General features: G+C 41.8%; 1 protein-coding gene across 1 annotated transcript in view; it reads left to right on the top strand.

Moving 5' to 3' along the window:
* Window positions 1-26,391, top strand: part of ofcc1 (orofacial cleft 1 candidate 1) — a 92,365-nt gene that overhangs the window by 53,860 nt on the left and 12,114 nt on the right. Inside the window, exons 19-22 of the mRNA XM_086192359.1 lie at window positions 420-665; window positions 2,839-3,091; window positions 3,483-3,646; window positions 8,724-8,883. Of these exons, the coding sequence (XP_086048485.1) occupies window positions 420-665; window positions 2,839-3,091; window positions 3,483-3,646; window positions 8,724-8,883 (823 nt within the window). The remainder of the gene's footprint in view (window positions 1-419; window positions 666-2,838; window positions 3,092-3,482; window positions 3,647-8,723; window positions 8,884-26,391) is intronic.

Here is a 26,391-nt window from a genome sequence, read left to right on the forward strand (position 1 = left end):
CATAGTTTAGCCCAGATGGGTTGATGATGGGCCCTTGATGGGCTCCAAAAAGGGTCCATATGGGTAGACTGTAGCTCACTCTGGACTGGAGCAGTAACCATGTTCACCGGTACGCCCATTTTTAGCCTGTTGTTGTCGCACGTGTAGTCAGTATCATGCCCAGCATCACGGACAGCTGGACGTTCCTAACAGCATGAGCACAAAGTGTAATGGATGTTGTAACTGGAAAAATAAACATGGTGTTATTGGGTTATAATTTAAATCAGACTCCACTGATAAAAATAGGAATATCATTAAATCTGGTATACTGATTAAAATGCTAATAGACATAAAGATTAAAGAATATTGGAAATAATTAATTAATAACCCAAGATCATGCGTAACTTCTGGTGTTGCTCCTATTTTTTTCCTTTCTCCAGAACAGCACTGAGTGGACCTGGATCCTCGCGACTGTCCGACCAAGCCCGTTTGGCCCTCTGCATGCTGCCGTCCGAGCTGGGCCTGCTGTTGCCACGGCAACAACAAGTGTATAGTAGCTGGCGGGGCTGTGTTCAGCAGCTCGGCCTCATTATGCTGCTGCTGGCTTTGATGTGGTTTGTGAGGCTCTACCTGCATTACTGCAGCCAGTGGCTCTTCCTCCAGGCCATAGCAGTTCCTGTCAACAAGTGAGTTTGCTTCCTTTGATATCATCCCGCACGCACACTAACACACACACACACACACACACACACACACACACACACACACACACACACAGATACACTCAGAAAGGGTGGGGAAGTACATATGGATGTATACACATACACACTTTTTGAACACACACAGAGCTGTTGACTGAAATCCCTTTACATGGAGGACAGATACATACATAGATTGCTGAAGTGCAGGCAAATTGCAGATTCAGATACATGCACATACAGAATTCATTACACAACTGATACACACATGAAAAGCATGTTGAAATGGGACAGGGAGAGGATACACTCTGTCTGTGTGTGTGTGTGTGTGTGTGTGTGTGTGTGTGTGTGTGTGTGTGTGTTGACAAACATGTACACATACGCCAGATACACCCAGATCATCTGTTTGGAATCCCCCCATTAACATTTTAACAAGACTCTCTCAATATTAACAACCCATCGCTGGGGGAGTTTGTTGATTTCACCACACGGCTTTAATTCCCAAAACGCTACATTATTTGGAAGGAATTTATTGTTATTATTTGTTACACAGCATTGAGAATAAATGGCAGTGAGATACTACAGAACTGTTAAATCACATCTCATTGGCATATGGTGCCGATTTAATTTATCACCATAAAAAGGGCTGGCTGCAAACATGCATACAAGCAGGGTTTTATTACAATAACATGGTGGTGCAAACATCACATGTTAAGTCATGGAAAGTGATAGAGGATGGCGGAGGGAGGGAGGGAGAGAGGGTGAAAAAAATGTGGCCCAATGAAAAAAGGATGGACTGAGGGGGCGGATAAGAGGTGAAAAATCGAAAATGCGAAAACAGAGGGGGTCATCGTCGGATGACAACTTCCACATGTCCGAATCTACTACTCCCCCTTCGAGCAGTTCTCTCTCCATGCCAGGGCCAGAGCTTTTGTGCCCAGCGAGAGAGCGAAACCAGGAGTGACTGTCAGGGAGGCGGTTGTGATGACAGGCCACCCTCCCTTCTCCCTTCTGGCTCAGCCTCCCCTTTTTTTGCCTCTTTTCTGGTTCTTTTTTCCTCCTCTGATCCTCGTAATCCTCACCCATGCGGACAACAATGTACAACAGGGTCATATTTACATGTGCACTTGATATTCCGCTGTTATTATAGAAATAATTCCAGTAAGCTGTCAAAGAAAATAAATATTCTTGCTTACACGCTGATCAGAAAAAAAACTAGGGTGGAGCTAAAGTTTGCTATTGGCTCCCTCTTCTGCAGTTTCATTCACGTTTATGAGACTCGCTGTCAGTAAATGTAGCAATACTGTGAAAAATACTACAATGCAAGTGGAGGTCTGTCTTCTGAACTGTAGTTCGTAAAATCAAGGAATTTGTCATGGTTCGCAAAAAAATGATCACAATTAAATCAGCTCTCATTTGTGTCCTATTAATTCTCCTCCTAATGAAAGTCGTGTTTGCTGCCAGACTAGAAGCTCATACTATCTGTTATATTCCTGGGTAGTTTCAATCCATCTTAACATGCATATTACAGTTTTTAAAAACTGTTCCAAGCTGTCTATTTACCACCGCACAAAAAGTAAAATATAGGTAACGTGTGTGTATTAGGAGATTTGCTTCAGCTAAAAGACCAATGGACCTCTTCAGTGAGATTAATGAAGAGAATCTGAAAGGCGCTTGACTTTTAGAGCAAATCAGATGGAGCTTAATGAGCAAAAACTGGACCTCTCCTATCTCACCGTTGGCTTTGCCTCCTCCTGACTGATGGGAAGATTAAGAAACTCATGAGGCTTGCTGTAAATGGAGGACTAGCTTACATTAGGGTGTTTTGAAAGCTCGGTAGCACAGGTTGAAATATTTGTTGCATGAGCGAAAGATACTTTTTGATATATTTGATCTTTTTCGTATAGGTGGTGATACTTCTGTCCTCTTACGAGATTTCACTTGTAAATGGTGAGCAAGCACAGATGAGCGAAGCAGCAAACGTTGATTGTCATCAAACTAATTAAATATGATTGAATCAGCCACAAATAATATGATATAGTGCGTGAATTGCTGGAACCAGTCGCCCTTGGGCTGCACAGCTCCACAAGCACAAATCGTCCACATGCATATTGACACATGCACATAATTCACACACATCACCCGCCTCCTCTCCCACCAGATTCCAGTTCCACGCACACACGGTGGACCTCGTATACCAGAGTTCTTTGCTCCACACCCGGGAGGAGCTGGCGATGGTGGTGGTGGGTCCCCTGACCTTGAATGCAGTAATGTTCCTGCTGGTTCTGATCAGATGGGGCTGTCAACAGATATTTGGCTCACTCCCTTCCTTCACGTCAAAGTTTATCATGGCTCAGGGAGTGTGGACAGTCCTCAACCCCCTGGCAGTCTTTGCAGTGGACGCCATCCTCGGGGTAAGTCACTTAAAAATAACTTGGACACTTGTGCACTTTAAATAGGAGTTCACTTTATCTTGGCAAAGTGACTTTAGATTACAAAATATGGGGAGGGGAGAGAGGGAGTGAAAAAAAAATGTGCAAGGTTAGATGGGTGTCTTTTTTTGGCAGAGGGATGGATATTGTCAGGCAGAGGGAATGCGAAATGATTTAGAGTGTTATGATACTAATTCGGGCAAAAAAATATCAACCTCTAATTCCTACTACATTGTAAAACATGTTCTGACACCATATGTAGTAGGCTTTGATTTAAGAACACGTACAGGAATGGGAAAATTAATCCATGAGTCATTTTTGATCAAAGTTTGCCTGTTTTTATTGTTCTCTTAAGTTCTTTTTTCCCTCTTAGCGTCTCAGTTACAGTCCAGACAGGCCAGTGGGTGATGCAGCCAAACTTTTCTGGCACTTCTACAGAGTTGACCGGTCAGGGGCTGCAGGGGTGATCATCACTCTCTTCCTTTACGCCGTCATTTTCCTTCTGTCCGTCACCATCCTTGGCATATACACGCTCAGGTGAGACGCCCGCAAAGAATTGTTCACGTCGTTTGCTCATTCAAAGAAATGAATTCAGTCTTGTTGATCCGCTTGGAGTTGTTTATGTCTTGCTGAGCAACTGACACGAACAGGAATAACCTTTCACATCATGTACCACCAAACGAAGAATATGAAAGTGCCCCAGTTACAAAAAAGAAATCACTAGAGAGCTCCTTCCTCAGCCGAGATTAACTCATCCAAACCAAAAGTTAAAAACAGATAAATGAATAAACAAATAAGGTTTTTTTTGTTGTTGCTATGTTAAACAGATCTCCTTTTTTTCAGTGGGTTCTCCCTCACCCATGCCTCATCTGCCACAAAGTTCAGTGAAAATTGTAGTTTTGGTGAAGCCTGTTAAATGTTAAAAGAGGAATAGAAAAAAAAAAAGAAAAAAAGAGGAAGACAGCAAAACATAATCTCCGTAGCAAAGAAAATTTCACTTCCAAATTATTTTAATACAGTCTCTGAAAACCAGCAGATTTCATCTTCCTGGTTCATACGAAGTGACAACCAATGGCGCTCGACTTGTTAAATTTGGTAACTTTAAAAGCAGACGCAACAAAAGTCCTCTTCAGCTCTATATAGTATTCATAGGGTAGTGTATAAACTTTGAATTCTAGCTCAAACTGAAGGTGATAACAGCAACAATTACGCTCATGCACATGTATCCTAATGTCCCACAAATACACTCCATCCTCCTTTTTTCCCCCCCTAGTTGGCTCAGCTAATTTTTACATGCATACACTGACTTTCCTGGTGGCTGAGAATCACTAGAGTTCAGCTTAAGTGGTGGGAGCAGAGACCTATCATTTGGATATTTCTAGATTGACCCAGCCTTTAGGTACTGTCTGACAATACCCACTCAGTAACCCACTATATACAAGCACCCGTTCAGACTCCTGTAGCCTCATGATGTCTGCTCAGCTATTTCCTCTCATCCTTCTCTGTCCACAAAAAAGCACAATAAAAACTACAGAAGAGATTATTTAATTCTTTTTTGATTTTTTTTTTTTTTTTAAGTCGAGTGGAATTACTTTTACAGTTATGCGTCAAACTCACACATACACACAGTAGCAGAAATACACCCTTTTAACACACTGTTGCATTTTTAGATATACTGTACCATACTCTGGAATTGGCTGGGAAATTGAACGTGTGACTAATTGAAAAGTTCGAACGTGTTTTGATATGGCGTGAACATGTAACCCTCTTACATGATCCTATTCGGTTGAGGGTTTTGCTTGGCCGGTATCACTGAAGGCTTCATACATATTGAAATGGACTGTGAATTTACAGAGGGGAACCACATCTGAAAGCTCCGTATGCTCCACTCATGTCTGGGAGATTGGGGTCACTCATGGTGGAGTTCGTATTTGTTAGATCTGTAAGGACTGTTTTGGGAAAAAAAAAAAAAAGTAGTCTACCAAGCCTTTATTTCCTATAAAGAGAAGAACACTGAAAATCAATAAATAAATGTAAAAACTGTTGTCACACCTATTTTTTAAATCCTGGATTCCCCACTCAGGGAAGTTTATCCGAAATCAGCATTTGCCATTGAGGTGTGGTCCAAAGCAACTGTACCAAAACCCTTTGGATGAGATGCTGTGGATCTGGTTGCAATAAAACACTGCAAGTGTTATTTTGTTGTTTGAATTTGATCAATATCAATCCAAGCCAAACGTCCTGTTCTTTTACATTATTTATTTACAGCAAGAAGAAATATGCTCTAGCAGCTCTTGTAGACAAAAAAAAGCAAAAAAAAACCAAACAAACAAATTTTGTCCAACATCAGATGTTATTTCTGTAAATCCTTTCACAGGAGGTAACACCGGCCTTTGGTAGCAGTTGTTTCTCTGTGTATTTGTCTCTCTTTTAGCAGGATTAAATAAGAAAAAAACTATCCAAATTTCACCAAATTAGGTGGAAGGGTGTAGCATGGGTCCGGGAAGAATACGTTACATTTTTGGCCAAATCTGTGTTACATAGCAAAAAGGTACATGAGGTTTGTCTGAGTTCACTGTGGTAGAGGTGTGAGCTCACCAGGACCCTGTAGTTACTGTCTTACTAATGTCACAGACACGTCTGACCAGTACGCATTGCAATAACAAGTGTGGAAAAAAACGCTTAGGCAGCTTGTCCATAACATTGTACTTTTACTCATCAATACAATTAAAGAATAATGACACTGCATTCTGCAGAACCAGTTATCCAGAATTTACAGTTTAAAAGATGAATATGACACTTTGGATATAATAGAAGGACATCATTTTTGGAGCACGGAAGTACAAAAGTAGAAGGGCGAGTTATAAATGACTGGATCATGTAACTCAGTATTCATTCAAGGTGTGTTCTCCCACCCTTGCATGAGACCAAATTCCATTAACAGCTCAAATGTAAGAAAACCCTTATTGAATTAATCAGTTTGAGATTGGTGGCCAAGAAGAGGGTGCCATCTAATTTCAGTAAGCGGGACGCTTATCGGGCTCCAGCTAAATGGACAATATTAAAACAGCAGCCGGGAATAATGACTTCTGCCACTCAACCGCCACACGGGTTTGTATTGAATGTAGGCCACGAGGCTGAAGCAAGGCTGATAATTTTATGGGTTACAGTTTCCTATTGGCTGCAAGGAAGGGGCTCTGACACAGAGCGTGACCTATTTCTAAAAAAGCGCCTCAGGCTATATGTATAGATAGAATGGACTGTTATCCTTTTTTAATTACATTTTAGGGAGCTTTTATTCACTGGCTGCAAAAATACAAATCAGTGATGGGTTTTACACCTCTGTCCTCTTTGAAACTTTACCAACGCTAGAAACGGTGATGTGACGTTAATAATGGTGGTACCGCCAAATCAGTATATGTTGGAAAGGAATTAGTGACTTAGTGATGGTTCTACTGTTGTGTGGGGTACTATAGCCTTCAGTCCACAAATGCAGACAGTTAACAGTTGGAATGTATTTTTTTATTCTCAAAGGCCTATATGATCTGTTCATCTTCCCCTTGTATAAATATGTTACATTCAGTGATGACATTTTAGTTAGGCACTTGAATACTACTTGAAATCTGATTCAGCGTATCATTACAGATATTTTTATGGGCGTCAACTCAATAAATACTTGCTTGACACAATGCATAAGATTGTATGTGCGGTATAACGCAGAAATAACATGTCTTTGCTGCCTACATCCCTGTTTTGCTATTAATCAACCAGTTGTCATGGATATTCTTTCAAATATAGCGATAATATCTGTACGTTGACCCCTATATTGAAGAGGAACCCACGGCTGCTTTATCATCCAGGTCATGTCCCAGATATACAAAACACATACTTAAATTCAGGGCACTTCCACAACGAAGGAAATGGACATGTATTGAAGCACAAACATGCAAAGATGTTGAATTCCTCTTAGAGCGAGACTGCATAAATGAATGAGAAGCACAATTCAAATGTAGAATGAAAAGGAATGCATGCTATTCCTGTGTCTGAGGTCAAAATTCTACAAACATCCCTCTCCCAAGAGCGATAGGGAATGATGCTGAGTTCAAAGCTCTGTGCCAGCTTCTTGTCTAAATCTCTGTTTCCTTGATGTTGGGTTTATTTGAGAGTTGATTACCCTCTGACAGGCTAGATTCTCTACGGAAGGGCACAAGGTCTGCTGGTTTTGATGGTCAGCCAAGGCATTTCTTTACAGACATGGTGGTTCTTTTTAGGGTTTGGCTTTATGCACCCTTGTGTGGCAAGAGAAAATGTGTGCTCATCTAGAGGTGTGAATCAATATGCCTTCTGCTGTGCCAAATGTTTGCTTGTGACTCAGGCCGGGTTCTCCAGACACATCTGCAACCAGCACGTCCGTTGTATCTGCCGTCTTTGAAGCTCAGCATCAACAGAAAAGACTATCCCAGGATCTGACTCCCACACATGCACCACCGCACAGACACACAGACGTTGCTACAGTCAGCTTGTGTTAGCAAAGGGCCTCAGACTCCCAGGCCAATTATTTAATTCCTTTTGCTTCCTTAATTTGATGTGTTAGACGTTAATTGTGTTCAGCATATTCTCATGAAACTTTTGTATGTCTTATGAAAAGCATACAAATGCCCACCAACACAAGTGATACTGTAAGTGCAGATCCCAACCCCTGCACAATACTCTCAGTATAAAATACAATATTTCATATAAGAAGCTCTGACAAGAAGTGCAGTGGTCTGTTGTATTCCCTACCAACATGGTAGGGAATACAACAGGGTGCTGGTTTGCTTCCCTGTGTTGCTTTCTGCTTGGTTGGGCATCAGCACAGATACAGGTCATGTCTGTGATGGGGTACAGGGATACCTTCATGCGTCCTGGTCGCTGTATGCCCGCTTTGTTGGTTCAGGGTGACTGTTTTGGAGAGGAGGGGCAGCAGAGTGGAGTGATGTGGAGCACTGACAAGGACAGGTTGGTAGGGGTGAATTAGCAACGTGAAATTAGGGAGAAAAATGAAAGGCGAAAGTTTGACAATTCTGTGGCTAAGATTTGAGGTCAGAGTTTGCGAAAGACTGGGATTTGGGTTAAGTTGTAAACAAATAATTGCCTAAATATCTACAAGCAGCTGCTAAAGTTTGAAAATTACACTAAAAAAACAACCGGTTACGTTTCCAGAACAATTACAGCTAATGTCTGATCATTTTTGCTGAAAACACCCCCTTGAGCAAAAATGTCACCGTTATGTCACTAGAACAACAACAGCAAATGTCCCATTTAACTGTTGGCTCCTCCTGGCTCACACTTCTGTGGGTTAAATACTGCTTACAAGTGCAAAGAAAGGACAAGAACATCCTATAATGTAACAACAGCAGTTTCTCACAATCTTAGAGTTTGAATCATTGCCTATTTGGCATAGAGGTGACCACAGAGTTACAGCTTTTCATTAATCATCTCTGATATAAAACAAAAATACTTTTCTCCTGCTTTGGCATTTGACCCCAGGTGACCTTCACAGAGTAGAAACAATTATTCAGTAAGGCGTCCCTCCTGCTCCGCTACAATCCTTTCCTTTCACCACACTTTCCAGATTCCACAATGATGGTCGTATGCTGGACGTCTTCCAGAGACTCACGGCCAAAGAGGGGGCATACTTCATACCTCAAGACATGGAGCTGTCCAATCAGGAACTCAGCTACATTGTGAAGAAGGCAGAGCAGTGGAGAGGCTTCAATGGGGAGAGGCGCAAGGTAAGCAAGCCTCTTCATACTCCTGATGATTAATTGGGCTAAAGGCTGTTTTCTTAACAACAGAATGAACTAAAAGGTCATTTATACTAATCTGTTAGATTGGACTGGGTAGAAAATAAAATGGTTGTATGTAACCCCAGGAGGTTTTTGTCATGATGCAGCGCTGAGGGAAGGACATACTGGAATGGGATATCGAAATGATAATGGCAGCCATGATGGTATCACATTGTCCATCATTACCACTGTCAATTTGGTCACTTTAACAAAGATATTACGTCCGAGTGGATGTATCGAATAGGCTCATTTTATATCATTAAATTTTCTTTAGTTACATTTCAGAAAGCTGAAAATTCATCTCAGAGGTCTTTAGCTTCATTCTAATTAGTACAGGATAATTACCAAAACAGAAACTCAGCTAGCGGGCTGCCTGATTAGTCTGCTGAAACCAATTTCCGAAGATATTTCATTAAAGTAAGACTGCTCAATCAACACACATACTGGGATGCATGTGAATATGTCACGCTGGGCATTATCTTAATGTGAGCTGAGCATGGACAGCTCGGTGTCACTGGGTGCAGGATTCCAGTTTGCATTAATGCACGTCGCCATGAAATTACTATCACTGGAGTGAAGCTGTGGCATGTTTGACAGCCCAGTGTAGGTTGATGGTGATGACACAGAAAAGGGCAGTGTATTAGCAGACTACAGCCAATGTAAAATCTTTGCATAGTGATTGAAAATGTGACTTGTTGAGATAAGGGAAATAGAACAGAGCGATCAAACCGAGGTCCCCTTTAATTTATTCTGCGGGTTTTGTTAGTGGCACACATCGCTCGGTGTTCTCCATGTTCATTAACTCCCGTGCTCTTTGCTTGCACAAGTTCATATGCCAGTAGAGGAGGTAATGACAGTATGTTTCTGGTGAACGATGGACTGGCTGCTCGGACGTTTACTATGCACCCTTTCGCCTTTCAAAGGAGTGAAACCGCTGTGACCATTCAAATGGGTCGAAATAGTTAAAAATATTCATTCAATTCCACGTAGTTTCCTGATTGATGCTTCATCTTTGCCTAACTGTATCATTGCAAATATCAAAAGAAGGAAAATGATCTTGTAGGCCCTCGTGGAATTCTTGTGCATCTATCAAAATACAAATATCTTCAGCAATCAGTGTATTGAGGGGGAATTCTGCAGTAACTGATTTTTTTTTTTTTTTATCACTTGGAGCAGCAAAGATGATGTTGGGATATTATCGCCTTTTAAATCTACGTTATTAAAAAAAAAAAAAAAAAAGCTTAATTATGAATGCAGCAGTTGTGTTTCTGTCCACCCAGTTAATATTAGATCTAGGATTTTCTGGTTTGATTTCTTTCAACTGGAGGGAAATAGCAGACTCTTTAGCTGCTAAATGTTCCTCAGTGATCACCAGCTAGTTGCCAATTTAAGGATTTCAGAGCTTAACCAGCAGATTTCTGGATAAAGACTCCCCTCTTCCTTTTTCTAGTATTTATTTTCAACCTGATTAGCAACCGGGGATATGAGAAGGGAGTCAGATTTGTGAAAAGATGCAGCTGGGTTGTTTAGTGAACATCCTCCAAAGAAAACCAGAGTAATTAAGACAAGCAACAAGCGAGCTATTTTAGCAACCCACCAAATGGCCTCAGTAAAGTAGGGGCTCAGATGACGTCATTGTATGCTCGTGTATAATTTGGGAGGCGGATAATTAAAGGAATGATAAATGATTTTCATCTATATACACCTTCTCTACCATAGCAGTACAGTGTTGCCTTTTTTCACCCGTTCACATTCACATTTTCACACTGATAAACCTGAAGTATAATAGAGGCTGACTTGTAAGGTACCAACTTGCAGCTTTTCAGGTGTTAAGTACCTTGTTCTCAGTCTCAGGAGAGTTTTGGGACCTTCCGGCCAGTAACCTTGTTCCCACTCTACCCACTGAGCCGGTGTCAAGAAAATACTGGACTTACTGCATGGGCAAGTGCTGCAGCCGTTGTGCTGAAATTACTGTTTTGACTTTGCAGCACGAGATTGCTGTTTTTCATTCTTTACCGTTGATATTCAAGACTTTTTCTGCCTAAACCCAACCAGAACGTACCAGTAACTATAACATGAATTCAACAAAAAACAGCATTCATTTTGTGCTGTGCGGGAGGATTTTTCTTTTTTTTTTTATGCGTTGACAGTTGGAGGACTTGTGGATAATGCCAACGAATATGAATGTAAGTACATTAAAATACTAAATTGTTATCAGACAACGGCAGGTGGGTTGCATCGTGCATTCCGGCAAATGTGTTCCTGCTCTTTTTCCCCCCGACATGGACTTTTTTACCCGCATGGAACCTTGTTCTCACTCAAACGTGACATTGTTCCTCAGACTACAATCTGAAATCAGAACACTTCCCGTGGATTCGTGAGAGGGGTGGTGGGGAGGTGCTGGATTTGTCACTACAAGAGACTCCTCTGAAACTGTCATCTGATTTACTAAAAAATAAAAGATAAATACAACCTCTGTGCGTTCTTCATGTGCTGTGTCAGAAACTCGAGCCCACTTTTTAAGGACTTTATAGAGACTTTTCTCAAAATAGAGCTCATAAAACAAATAAGGATGGAGATTACTTACATTTCTGTACGTGTGTTTTTGTCACTGCGCCGTGCGGCCGGGGGGTGACTCAGCGACTGCTGATGGGCTCATGATGGACATGGACGAGTTATTTGGGGAAAATGTTACCGACCCTCGTTTGGAGGAATTGTACCCTTTCAGATTTTGATGAAGGAAATTCTCCATTTAGCCGTTGACACCTAAATCGTGAGTGCATCTCTGCATATTTGCCTCTACAGCAACAATTACAGGTTACTTCATATTGTCCCTAATTTGGTGTTATTAAACAGATGACACAACTCCAGCATGATGAAAATTTAGGGTTATTGCATTTTAAGATATTTACATTATTCAAGTGGGCAATATTTCATCTAAATAAGATGGGCCTGGCCATTATTTCATAATTATTGTTACAATTTCTCCTGTGAAAAGGGTCACTTTCATAACTCAGCAAAGGCATATCTCTATTAGACTTATTTCCCTACATGCTAATTTTTTGTCATTTTTCCCTCATTAACTATTTATCATAGACATGAAAAAAAAATATTCATGAAGGCGAGCAAAGGAGCAGCCCGACCGAGCTGAAACTAATATTTTGCAACTCTAATGATTTTTTGCATCCTTAATTAGATAGAATAAGGTTGATATGATTAGGTCAGGATGTAGTGTTTTTCATTAAAAATACATTTCAGAAACTGTATTCCAAATGTGCCCTTGCAATTAAATAATGAATCTGCAGCATTCCTTATTACAGACCCAATTAATATCAGAGGCAAGGGCGTAATTTTAATAACAGTGGGCCACAAGGCCTTCATTAGCTGAATGAGAGAAAGGAGGGATGAGGAGGAGGAAAACAAGGCACTCAGAGGAACAGCAGCAGTCTGATATTGAGCCAAATTTAGAAAGTTATTGAACAGTACACTCTTAAAAGAATGACATTTTGAATGAATCAGATCCAGGGGACTAAAAAAAACTCACTCTCATGTCAGTTGTCAGATATAGAACATAGAAAGTCGTTCAAGGAAGGAAGCAGAAGAAGAAGTGACAGTTTTTAGACCTCCAGCCTTCAGCGATCACAGGCGCACATGCATTATGTTTTCATGTTGGCTGCCTCTCCCTCCCATTCTTTTGAACGTATTATCTCACCTCAGATTAACATGATATTTTTAGGAATACGTTGAAGAATATTTTTTCAAATATAGCACAAATATCCTCTGGGACTCAAGGATAGAAAAAGAAAAAAGGCTGGGAAATGAAGGAATTGTTCACGTTTGGTGTAAATATCCACTGGGACTCAAGGATTAACTGAAAAGGTTTTTGGTGCTCAAAGTTCAAGGTCAGTGTCACAGTCATCTCACATAAATGTGATACCTCTTGAACACCTTGAGGTTTTTGTTTTTGTTTTTGTTTTTTATTTGCACCATCATCTACTCAAGGATGACCTCAAAATATTTTGGGGTTGACCTCAAATGAAGAAAGTATTTCAAGAATTCCTCGAGGAAAATTGTCCGATACAAATCTAATTAGATTTTTGTAGTGAACACTGTTACACTCATTTTGAAAGACATGTAGTTACGGCTTGTGCTGGCAATCAGAGAAATCCTGAACGAGTTACATCATGATGCTTTGTCATTTTTTATCCGCAAGACAACGATGAGGTTTGTTTAGTGGAATTTTGGGTTTGATCAGCTACAAGTTTGACATGGTGTAAGTTTGCTTAGATTAAGTAACGTAAGGAGTCCCAACGCGAGTGCAGCCTATAATCAATTTGCGCAGCTAATGAATTTATGAAGGAAACAACCATCTTCTCCATTGCTGACATGTTTATTACAAAAGTCCAGAACTCTTTCTCTATTTGGACGTTTTTCAATGATGGGTGACATTGACAAGATGTTTTTTCCAAAACTATTCGAAACTGAAAGTGGAACAACAACCATAAACCTTCCCATTCCCACTGATTTAGTCACTATAATGCTCTGAAACACTGAGAGTGCTAGCATGCTCCACATCATACTGGTGGCTCAGTAATGAGCCCCATTAATTATGTAAAGGCAGTGATGCAGATGGACCTAATTAATTGTCTCCTGTCACCCCCTGATTACTGTACCTGGAAGGGAGGTGTTAATTTCTGTAATACTTAAGCAGGTACGCAAACTGTTTTGTCAGAGCCATTGCTATGACAATGACAGAGTAGAGCAGCAGCTTACCCGCTGCAAAGTTCTTTTTCTATTAATCCACCGAACGGAAAGTTTCCCGGTGGTGGCAGTGGTGACATTGTGATAATTGAAGGAGAGAGGGGCAGATTAAAAGAATCAGAGGGTGGCGGGGGGGAGGGGGGGGATGTGGTGGCCCTGGAGATGTTTTCGCAACCTGATTGCATCAACATTTGCGCTCCTTCGTGCCGTTCGTTTGTCTCCGTATGTCTAGGTAATGGATTACCAGCGGGTGAATTTGGGAACACCCAAGGTGCTTTGCAGCAGTGGTGTGGTTGCTGTGAAGTCAACCTGTTGAGATTCATACACTGGAGTGGTGATGATAACCTGAATCTGGGCGGCCAGCTGTTAATCATAGAGGATGTGATCCCCTTCTTAATCTACAGATGTGACATAATGATAAAACTGGACCAGAGGGAGAAACCCAGAGGAAGAAACCAGGGCCATCATCTCTTTCACTCGTTACCTAAAGACAAAAAAGATAATTTCCAATTTAATTTCATTCTTTAAATCAATCGAGGAATATTCTGTATTGTCTTGCCATTTGAAACCAAATGATACTGATATATTTGTGCCCAAAACATTCAACTAAAGATATAATATTGTATCTTTAGGGGCTTTTACTTCACAAAATAAATGTGATATCCAAAATGCTTCCATTTTTACGCAATAAAACACATAATACCTTTTAGAGAGGGGCATTAGTAGTTCATCCCTTGTGTGCTCACCTTTTATTATTTTTGTTATTGTTTGACTCTGTTGTCAGTTATGATCCTGGATCAGTTGCCCACAAAATACTTCTCTCAGCACAGCAGTCTTGTCTATTAATATTTGGCCAAAGTTGGTGTTGAGTTTTATTCAGAAAATTTCTGATCAGAGTTGAAACATTTTGTGACTAACTTGTCTAGTCTAACTAACTAGTCACTAACTAGACAAACTTAACTTAGAACTTAACTAACGTCCTAGACGAACTAGTCGCTAAGCTACCATCATTCCTTTTCTGATTTGTGCTCTGTGCTTTATATTCACACTACTGACTCATTTTATCTCACCTGTAACTCCAGTACAGAACCTGTTAATCTAGCAGGATCAAAAACTTGGATCATATTGATCAGGTTTTGAGTAATATGGTTTGCAGTAATGTTATATTAAACGGGCGGCACGGTGGTGCAGTGGTCAGCACTGTCGCCTCACAGCAAGAAGGTTCCAGGTTCCAGTCCCGGCTCCATCACAGGATCTTTCTGTGTGAGTCTCCATGTTCTCCCTGCTCCTGTGTGGGTTCTCTCTGGTACTCCAGCTTCCTCCCACAGTCCAAAGACATCAAGAGGGGACGAGGCTGATTGATACTCTAAATTGACCGTAGGTGTGACTGTGAGTGTGAATGGTTGTCTGTCTCTATGTGTTGGTCCTGAGATGGACTGGCGTCCTGTCCAGGGTGAACCCTGCCTCTCGCCTGAAGGCAGCTGGGATAGGCTCCAGCCCCACCCTGCAACCCTTAACAAAATAATTGGTAGAAAATGAATGAATGAATGAATGGATGGATGGATATATACATACATGTATATATACATGTCTATACACATATATGTATAGACAAACACATATACATACATATATATACACACACACACACACACACATATATACATATATATACACACACACATATATACATATGTGAGTGTGAATGGTTGTCTGTCTCTATGTGTTGGTCCTGTGATGGACTGGTGACCCATCCAGAGTGAACCCCGCCTCTCACCCGAAGGCTGCTGGGATAGCCTCCAGCCCCCCTGTGACCCTTAACAGGAATAAGCAGAAAAAAATGGATGGTTATATTAAACATGTATGTGGCTATTTTTCAATAGAAGAATTTCTCTTTGTTGTTGTTGTCGTCGTGTTGTACTCCATTTATCCAGGCTGCGAGGGCAGCAGCCTCAGCAAGGAAACCCAGACTGTCCTCTCCCCATCCACTTCCTCCAGCTCTTCCGGGGGAATCCCAAGCAGTTCCCAACTGCTCACCAACTGAGAGATATAATCCTTTGGCGGCCTCCTCCCAGTAGGAAACCCCCCGAAAAACCTCCCAAGGGAGGCGTCCAGGAGGCAGCCTCACCAGATGCCTGAACCACCTCAACTGACTCCTCTCAACATGGAGGAGCAGTGGTTCTACTCTGAGTCCCTCCCGAATGACTGAGCTTCTCACCCTATCACTAAGGGAGAGCCCAGCCACCCTGGGGAGGAAACTCATTTTGGTCGCTTGTATTTGCCAACTTGTTCTTTTGGTCATTACCCAGAGCTCATGACCATAGGAGAGGGTTGGAACGTAGATTGACCGGGAAATCAAGAGCTTTGCTTTTTGGCTTAGCTCCTTCTTCAGCACAACCGTCTGGTTTAGCGCCCGCATCACTGCAGACGCCATCCCAATCCGCCTGTGAGTCTCACGCTCCATCCTACCCTCACTCGTGAACAAGATCCTGAGATATTTAAAGTCCTCCTTCTGAGGCAGGACCTCCCCCCTAACCCTTTTCCTTCTGAGGAACATGGCCTCAGACTAGGAGATGGTGATTCACACAGGTCATTGTTTGATGGCGCTAAGAGGACCATGTCGTCCGCAAAAAGCCGAGAGACAACCTCCCGCCACCAAACTGGAAACACGGTCATAAGCCTTCTCCAGATCCACAAAACATTCACAAGAACTTGTTGCCTAGCAAAAACATTTGAGAGGCTTTGCTCATCGCCTTCACATGCGATAGATGATGCTATACAAGCTGAATTGAACTCATCCTATTATAAAATAGCTTTTTGTGGCAATGTTTAATACGCTTTAGATATTGCTTTTCCTTATTGCCATGCATTTTAAGATGAGTTCTAAAACATAATGGATCCCTCATTTCTATTTTTTTATGCAATTTATCGAGCTGGATAAACATTACATGGGTCAATCTCCACTGATGCAGCACTTCACCTGTGTCATTCATCATTCATTTGGCTGTGCAAACGGTACAGTTAGGAAAGTTAAGAGGCCACCTGAGATGCAAATCTGACCTAAAGTAAAGGAGGATGAGGCTTAGGGAAGTAAGGCAGACAGAGGGGGCAGCGGGCTGTGACAGGATACACAGGAACCGCTGTCACATAACAATAGGACCCTCAGCTCCTGAACAGGAACCCATAACAGTAACACAGGAACACCAGGAGAGGAGAGAACCAGCTGAGTGCTTCAGTGGCATAGGTCACTGGGAATCAGAGGGAAATGTATGGTCACCTGTGTGTATGCAAGTGTTTTTGTGTGCATGGGGTCATTAGAGTTCTCCCAGCCTCCACTAATCTCTACCAAAGAGCAACGTGTGTGTGTTTTGTCATGTGCTTGGCTGCATGCGCTTGAATCCAATTCTGTTTACAAACATGCATGTGTATATTTATGTGCATGTGTGCGTACCGTCATGCACATTTTCTAGATGGGAATGTATGCATGCAAACCTTTTTGTGTGCCTGCATGTCACATTAGAGTGGCTTCTTCCATTATGGCGAATGGGCCTTTTTTTTTTTTTTTTTTTTTTAAGTGGACAGCACTGAGGGCCCCAGTGGCCTGAGGCAATAGCAAGCAGGCAGGCAAGGACAGGAGCGACGTAGCAGCAAGCACAGCATCCAGGGAGCTCAATATGAGATATGACTGCAAAGGCTACATGCCCGTGTTCCTGAATAGGTCACAGAATTTGCTGAGCGGTAACGTGTGAAAGCAAGGTGCAATGGTCAAGTCAAACGAAAAAGCACAGATAAAGATGAGACACACTCTTGACTACTTCACAATTCACACATATACAAATTTATCGACACAAACACAGAGGGCATTGGCCCTTGTCAATTCTATTAGTATTGTACAACTAATTAATAACCTTCTGATCTTAAGCCCATTCATATCTATGAATGTTATCATGTCAGTATATATGATTCCCAATCAAAATAAGATCTATTCATTGCAATGGCTCATACGCAGGTGATCTGGTAATCTGACACAACTGGGTGGATCAAGTACCATACAAGTGGCGGAACTCGTTTTTTTTTTTTTTTTATCTGGGGTGGCCAACGTTACGACAGGGCTCAGATTGATTTCAAGCCCAACCACTCACTTAAAAAACAAAAATCACCCCAAAAATTAAACTGTCAGGAATAAAGTGATTATCAACAATAACATGTATTGATATTCAAATGTGTGAGGAATGCCCAGTGTCTTCAGAAGTCGCCCAAATTGGTGAAAAAACACCAATGAGCTGTTGATCAATAAAAAAAAAAAGGAGGGGGGGGCAGAAGACATGTTGATCCGGTTTACAAGGATAAACAGTATTGGCCCCGGCTGCAAATTTGGATTTTTTTTGTTTTCGCAACAAAGTTACATTTGGTGAGAATCATCCGAACGTTTCCAGCTAATTTTGTGAGACACAACCTATTCAACCTGATGGTGGGGAAGGAATGTGAGAGGGTTGCAAGTGCTAACAAACGAACAAAGAACCCGCGTACAAGTATAGTAGTTTATTATTCCAAAAGAGGTTTTCTCAGGAATTTTCACACTTTACCGTTTTCATTCAGTGACTTAAAGAGTAACTTGAGCTTCAGAGCAGCACTTGGTTTTCGCTTCTGTGACGACTGGAGCAGGGATGTGATTCAGCTGTTTCCCAGTGGAGCCGGTGTGTGCAGCGACAATGTGCCCCCTAATCGTATTCTGTCTTATATCATGTTGGAATCTGTCTCCAGGTCGATTTTGAACCCTGGCTTTAAATGGGATGTGAGCTCTTCTCTGTTTGACGGTCCCTGGCCCCGTTACTCCATTGAGCATTGTTCGCTATGTACGCCTCTTTTAGACCTCACCTACTGGGAGAGACAATACACCATTCCCATACACACCCTGACATGCTCTAAAGAGTTGGGCATGTAACGGCACGGACAAAGAGGCGGTACTATCATCAGTGTCTCACTGGGTAATCAAACACTTGTAATTTCATTTGTTAAACAAACAAAGGTTGGCATGGCAACTGGATAAATGGACAAGGTGATTAATATTTTCAAAAAGGTCACACAGTTAATGCCAATATTTTGCTCCATCCTCATGACACACAGGCAGTAATTGCCTTCTAGAATCAGAGAAACTTTTAAGGTGATGTTTGGGTTTGTTTTTTAATAAGAATGACTGTGCTTTATATTTGCCATGACAGGAAATGATGAATTAGCAAGCATATGGAGAGTTTATGGACATTTTTAAATAAACTGACCGAAGTAATCCGTCAAGTGGCAAAGAAAGGCACTTGCGTTTGTTGCTGAATCATTTCTAATCTGTTACCTGCAAAATATGACATATTTGAATTGTTTCTCAAGTCGCAAAAGCGGGTGAGGAGTCATGTTGCTATCAGGGTTTAATATTCTCGACATAAATTCCGTCAACCTATTTTTTTGTTTTAATTTTGCAAAGTGCTGCTTTCCTGCAGCAGTAGATACAGAGAGAATGGAGAAAGTGTTCCAGTATGTACTTGTCGGTGTGAACAGTTTAATTACAGGGAGTGTCAGCCCCCTTGCTTAATGTGTCCCTCACAATTAATCCAGGGAGAGGATGTCATTATCTACCAAAGCCTGGGCCTGGCCAGGGAAACAAGGGAGGGGATGGCAGGCAAAGTGAGTCAAAACAAGGAAGTGGCTTCATTTCAGGTTATGACCTCTGTTTCACAAAAAAGGATTAATGTAAAATGCACGGAGGTTGTTCAGAAACACTGTTTGTTATATTTCAGACAGCTTAAATTAATGCTCCACTTTAAAGGTGCTCATTTGTGTCTTTCCCTTCCCTTGCACTCTGCCCTCCTTTTCTCCAGATCTAGCCAGAGCGTAAGAAGTCCCAGCATGTCTCCTTTCTTCATGTGAAATTCTTTAAAAGCGAGCTGCACACGCGGAAGAAAAAATGAAAAGGTTCTAACTTCACTCCAGTTATAAGTGTTTTGTTATCACTCTACCTGGCTCAGATATCGGTGCTACGAGTGTAGAGTGAGGGGCGTACTCATTGTAGCACACATGCAAACACACATACAAACATGTATATGCAGTGTCTGACTCCACAGAGGTTTTTGCAGCTTGAACTTGACAGGTCTGATTCTTTGTGACTGTCTGTCGTTAGTCACTTCGCTTCCCTCCTCTCCCTTCCTTTCCTTTAAAGAGTTTGACCTTGGCCGCTTCCCCTGGCCTGGAGGGGATGAGGAAGGTCTGGTGATTGTGACAGGTGTCGCGTCTTAACAGCCCCACATGACATCCCGAGGAGAGATAGACATTTGGAGGGGTTTTTTTTTTCATAAGGATTTCACTCATAACCTTAAAGAGACAGAGTGTGTGTGTGTGTGTGTGTGTGTGTGTGTGTGTGTGTGTGTACACTGTAGTATCTAGGTGTACCAACACGTGTGTGTGTGTGTGTGTGTGTGCGTCTGCACCACTGATTCCCAGCTCTCATTTCAGTTATTGGCTTGGATACTTATCACCTCTAGCCTCGAAGGCCTGATTAGGGGGAAGCTGCTCCAAAGTCAAATTTTGGATATCAAAGGCAAAACTCAACTTTGGCATCTGTCTGCAGCATCTTAATACCAAGCTGGGCTCCTGAACTTTCGAGAATCAATATGTTCCATGCACTAAGAGTGAGGGGAAAAATGCGTTTTACACCACACCCGATGGAGGCATGTCTAGAAACGTTGGGATTCTTTGGGGGGAAATGTAGATGATGTGATTGTTATGGCCTTAAACCTACAAATTTACCACTCTGTACTTTTACCACGATTATAATGGGTCATCAGTCAAAGGTAACAAATTAATTTAGCAGATCAAAATTAATTCTGTCTGTGTGGTGTGTTGTCTTTTTAGCTAATATAATTACAAGTATTATATATCCATCCATGCTGCTCATCCGCTAAGGGTTGCCCGAGATGGAGCCTATCTCAGCTGACGTTGGGCGAGAGGCGGGGTTCACCCTGGATGGGTCGCCAGTCCGCCTCAGGGCCATCAGGAGCAATTTAGGAGTTCAGTATCTTGCTCAAGGATACTTGGACATGGTCAGCTGGGGAAGTGAGGACTGAACCAGCAACCCTTCGGTCGGCCACTCTACCTCTGAGGCATGCAGCCCCCTATATGATATATAATGATATTTATTTATTGTTTCTTGCTATATTTGCATCTTTCAGGTGATGGAGAGCGAAGTCCACTCTCATCCAAATACAGTATGTCTAATGCAGTAGCATGAAACGTAGGTCAATGATGTCTTATCACCTGTTTAATATATATTTTTTAATTTACTTTTATTTACACTGGGGATCTCAGTAAGACATGAGGACTAATTCTTAAGAGAAACCTTTCTTTGACAGACATAACTAAACAACAATGATTTGCAGACTGCACAGAACATTTCAGGAGTGCTAAAATATAAATTGATTGAGAACGCAAAAATCAAGTTTCAATAAATTACCCATCCAAGAGAAGTTTACATTATCTAAGACTGATGTGTAGGAATCATAAAGCTACAGGCTGATGATGATGGTTTTCCTCCACACGGCGTCATGTGATAGGGGCCTGATGAATTAGGGAAAGGCTTGTCATGACTGATGAGACCACATCAGTTAGAAAATGTTGATGCCGTGATATCCAAAGTCATGTTCACCCCCCTGTTACTTTCCAATCGTGAGCATCTTTGCCCTGAAAGGAACATGTCTCATTTCAATTACCTAAAACACAACAAGAGGCCAAAACACATAGAGTTACATTTACCAAGCCAGTGTTCCATATCTGCACGATTAAATCTGTGTGCCTTCTATTAGTTAATTGAATCGTTCAAAACCTGATTACGGTGTATTTATCATAGTTTTTTAGAGCATTAAAAAGTGGGGTGAACTTATTCTTTGTAAATAAATTCACAGGTAAACTTCAATATGCCCCAGAACATAACTGGAAATGTTCAGTCCTTAGGGTGCAGGGTGAGTCAGACATGGTGTAGACGTAAGAGATGGGCTTCTATCTGAGTTGTTTACTGTAGGATGGAAATAGGCTTTATTTTCTGCAAAGGAGATTAGTAACAGTGAATTATGCATATCTTATTTTCTGGATTATCTCAGGCACTCAGAGATACTATCTCGCTGGATAATCTTTTTTAAAGTCGTTTGGTTTATTCTGACTGTAAATATAGTCATTGTTGCTTGTTTATCTTTTCTCGAAGTCCGATTTGGTGTGTGCTACTTTTGGCTGTAGTGTGTTACTGCACTTTAACTATGATTTATTTCACTTGAAATGTTTATAGGCACTGATCTTCACTTTATAGACACCATAATGAGAGGAAGGTGGATGAAAGCCACTGTAGCGTGTTAACCATTTTGTCACTCTGTGCAAACACGTGTGTGTGTGTGTGTGTGTGTGTGTGTGTGTGTGTGTGTGTGTGTGTGTGTGTGCGCGTGCGTGCGTGCGTGCGTGCGTGCGTGCGTGCGCGCGTGCGCGCGCGCATCCCTGCATGCAAATATGAGTGTGTGGCCTGTCTTGTCCAGTGGTGCGTTTAGCCAGACACAGACCTTTTCTGGAGCCAAATCAGGCCCAATGCAGAAAGTGTGCAGCCATGCCATTTTCAAGCTGCTCCAATTATATCCGCCATGCATCCACATATTGGCCGAATTTAAAATAATAGCATATCTATTTCCATTCTAATGGCTGACGCTGCTTGGCTTATCCATGCATGTATGTCAACAGTCTTTTATGCTTCATGGTTGAGGCTGTTCCCACTCATTTGTAAAGTGCTGTAGCCCTTCCTGGCCTTGCATGTGTGTGTCTTGTGTTACTTTATTTGCAGACATTAATATCTGTGAACAAGCGTTTGTGCAGCATGAACCTTGATGTATAGAGTGTGTGCATACAGTGTACTGTATGTGCCTGTTTCTAAATTTTGAGTGAACCCAGAGTGTGTATGTGTGCATCCATGAACTCCTGTTGGCACGTGTGTTTGTGTGCCTCCATACAGTCTCTGTATGAACCTCGCGATCAGCAAACAGGCCTTTGTACCAGGGCCAGCTCTGACAGACAGGGTGATGGTGGTGCAGTAGTGGAGGGAGGGACTGACCCTCTATCGCTTGGAGAGTCTCTGCACAATGCATACTCCTCTCACCCTCCTCCCCCCTCCTGCCCATCTCCCCACAAACCTCCCCACCTCCCCCATCCCCTGCTGCCCAGCCCCTAGCGCCTGCAGGCGTTAGAGATGCACGCATGCGTTGCCTCTCTGTGTGAGGCTTTGTCTGTTCGTGAGCAAGAATGTGTGTGTGTTAACATGTAGATGAGTGTTACTGTTATTGTGTGTGTATGCGTGTGTGTGTGTTAGAGGATCTGTAGACAAAAAAGCAACTATGTCTACGTCTTCCCCTGTTTGATAGTAATCACTGATGCTGATCCCTGCTTTATCAGTACTACAACTACATTTTGATGTTGCCCAGTATCAGAATCTTATAGTACTTGCTATTGTCAAGAAATGTGATCTGCAGGATGCAAAAGGAGTGAAAATTCATCAAAATTGTTAGTTTTGGAAATCAATCAGGTCTTATCCATTGCTGTGATTAGTAAATAAAATCGCTTTAATGACCTATCATGGAAGGAGACACGTCATCAAGCGTGTGCACCGAAACATTTGTGTGTAGGGCACTTCAACTGTGAGAGTTTAGGAGAAAACAAAGTTATTCACTCCTCCTGCCTACATTTTGTTTTTTCCTGCAGGTCCTGTGATATTTTGATACTGCCCACAGCTCTAACCTTTAATTCTGGATCCAAGAAAATTTAAATTAAAAATATTCAAATGTCTGCACTGTATCAAACTGGCCTATTGATCAGGGATATTACCAAAAACATCTAGAACTGCTTGCAGACTTTTGTAGACTATTTCCATGATTGAAATCTTAAGAACACCTAAACTGAAGCACCAAATATTGGTGAACAGATGAATAACTTGGCAGCTTCTAAACATTTCAACAAACTTGTTTTTCTGAAGATGCTAATTTGATGTTGGGCAGGCTGATACAGGCTCCATCCTCAGAAATAATTTAGAAATTCTCAGCCACACCTTTACGGAAATCCAGCCCTCTCTGGCTTATCAGAGCTTTTCCCCATCCATATCGTTGCCCATTCAAAGCCTCCTCAAATCTTTAAACCCCTCCCTCTAATTCCCACTTAGGTAAAAGGCAGCCATAACTCCCAGTCCGATCACCATCTCCAGCACCGGAGACATTGTTATATCCCTAATGTTTCCACACCCGCATCCCGGCACGCCAAACAGTTCTGGATCTCTCTTCTCCCTCCTCTCCGTCCAAACTGTAGTCCCAGCCACAGCCGGGGCTTCCATGTGCGAATGACACATAAATAACCAAGCCTGTCCGCCACCCAGGCAAATTCAAATGCACCTGTCAAAGTGATGAAGCACCCGCCCGCAGGGAAGCATTGTTTACATTTTCACTCCACTCTTCGCAAAAGTGAGATTCTAATTATTTTCCCACTGTAAATTAAAGCCAAGTGGGACAGAACTACAAACCAAAGGGATCGTGGTAGTGGCAGGAGAGAACCTGGGTCCTGCTCTGCATGAACTGTGTGAATGGTGGGAAAAGGTGTAAGAAAATGTGTGTGGTTGGAGATGGAAGGTCGGCAGCCTTTGTTTTAAAATAAGAGAGAGAGAGGGAGGTGGTATAGCAAGTCTACTGTTGTTGTGCTCATTACAGAAAGGGTCCCAAGAACTTCAACCAACTAGGATACATTATGCCTTCACATTTCATACCTGACCATGCACCTAAAATGTTCTGCATTATTTTCATACCAGTGGGCGTACAGAGAGTCAGAAAAGCTAAAGGAGTTAGATAAAGAGATGGAAAGATTTAATTAGTTCATGGTAAAATTAGACAGAGGGATGGGAAAGAGAGGTGATAATGGCAATCAGTCATTACGGGATCAGAGGGATTGTATCTGTACAGTTGCCAGCACAGCCCAGCCTGTCTTGGGAATTTCCTCTCTCACATCCAGGTACATGTAACTACTGATGCATCACGGGCCTGGTTCAGACCTGCCGCTAAGATGTCGCCTGAGTGGTCAGAGCAAGGGGACACCTCTGAGGATTTTGCTTCACACTTGCTTTTCAAATTCGTCTCCAGTGAGCATTTGTGATTAGATCTCTCTGCACTCCACGCTTATAGACAGGGTTTACATTTTAGAGGTTTTTTTTCCCCCCCTGCAACATTTTGCATTCACTATTAAAAATGTTAAGTACATACTGAAATTCAACAGTATCCATCTATCATGTTTATTTTTTACTATGAATTATGTCCACTAACACATACATTCATTTAGCTCTTGGACATTTTAATTCTGTTTAAGGAAGAACATTAACATCTCGCTGTGGATGACCTGTCGGCTTGATTATTGACTTGATAGGAAAGAGACTGACTGGTAACAAGAGAGTGAGTGAAGCAGTGATGTTCTTTAACCAGATATTCAAAGCAGGGAACAGCACAGATTGAGTCCATTTCTTTTTCTGTTCCTGGCAAACCAAACTACCGAGATGGTTCACCCAATTATAATACACTGTACTATATATCTATGTTAGTTTTGAAACGTCTCTGTTACACAATAATACGAATACTAATGCGCCACCGTCTGTGCAGCAATTTATATATATCTCCACTTCCTGTCTCGTTCTTTGATAATTCAATTCATTTGTAAGTCTAGTCTGTTACCCTTATTTGTTATATTTTAAATCCAAGGCTAAAGTCTATCGTAAACACTTGCTAAATCTTTCAGGTTTTTACTGCTTCTACTTGTATGTTGTGTTTGTTTGCAGCAACCAAATGAAATGTGAAATCATTACAGCAATTAGTCTGATTCTTATTGATCAGCAGAGGAAATCGTAAGGTGGCACTTTTGTGATGACCAACTCATATTTGCTTTCATGAACGTGGATACAAACAACGGGTCTCGGTGCATCCCGAAACCGGTGTTCACACCACTTAAAGATGTGATTGGATCACTCAGGATGCACCTCAGTGAGCAAAGCCAACAAATGAGATCTTTAACTCTGATGTACCTCATCAACACAAAACTTTTTTGCCCAATAGAAGCTTAACGTCGTTATTACAGTTAACTCTGCCTAAAGCCTTGTTAGTGTAAATCAGAAATAAATCAACCCCATCTTCAATGGTATTTATATCAAAATGGTGGATGCTGGGAAACATGAGGGTGGCTCCCGCTGATTAAGTACAACTTTGACAGTGTGTTTTGATTATCAGCGGAAAATCACTTCCACAAGTTCACGGGGTCAAGTTTGCGAACTGTTTGGGTTGTCAGCAGGAACCTGCTGGATTGAGGTCACAGCAGAACAAGCACTTGTTGTTTTTGGTTTTTGGGTTTTTGGGGGGGGGGGGGGGGGGGGGTCTTGTTTTTGTTTTCTAATAATGGTCAAGTCTAGACACTGTGTTTATATCCAGTTGTTATATCCAGCATGTCACAAAATTGAGGAAAATGTCAGCCAGTGATATTTGTGACAGTCAAGGACATGTGATACAAATAAATAAAATACACTGGACCTCTCACACACAGCTATTACAAGACCAGTCTGTCACCTAGTGGAAAATTACTTTTTAATTCCCAGAAACTGTC

The sequence above is a fragment of the Aulostomus chinensis genome, chromosome 21 (assembly GCF_037954235.1).
Source record: "Aulostomus chinensis isolate RoL2024-O1b breed Wild chromosome 21, RoL_Achi_v1.0, whole genome shotgun sequence".
Classification (NCBI taxonomy): domain Eukaryota; kingdom Metazoa; phylum Chordata; class Actinopteri; order Syngnathiformes; family Aulostomidae; genus Aulostomus; species Aulostomus chinensis.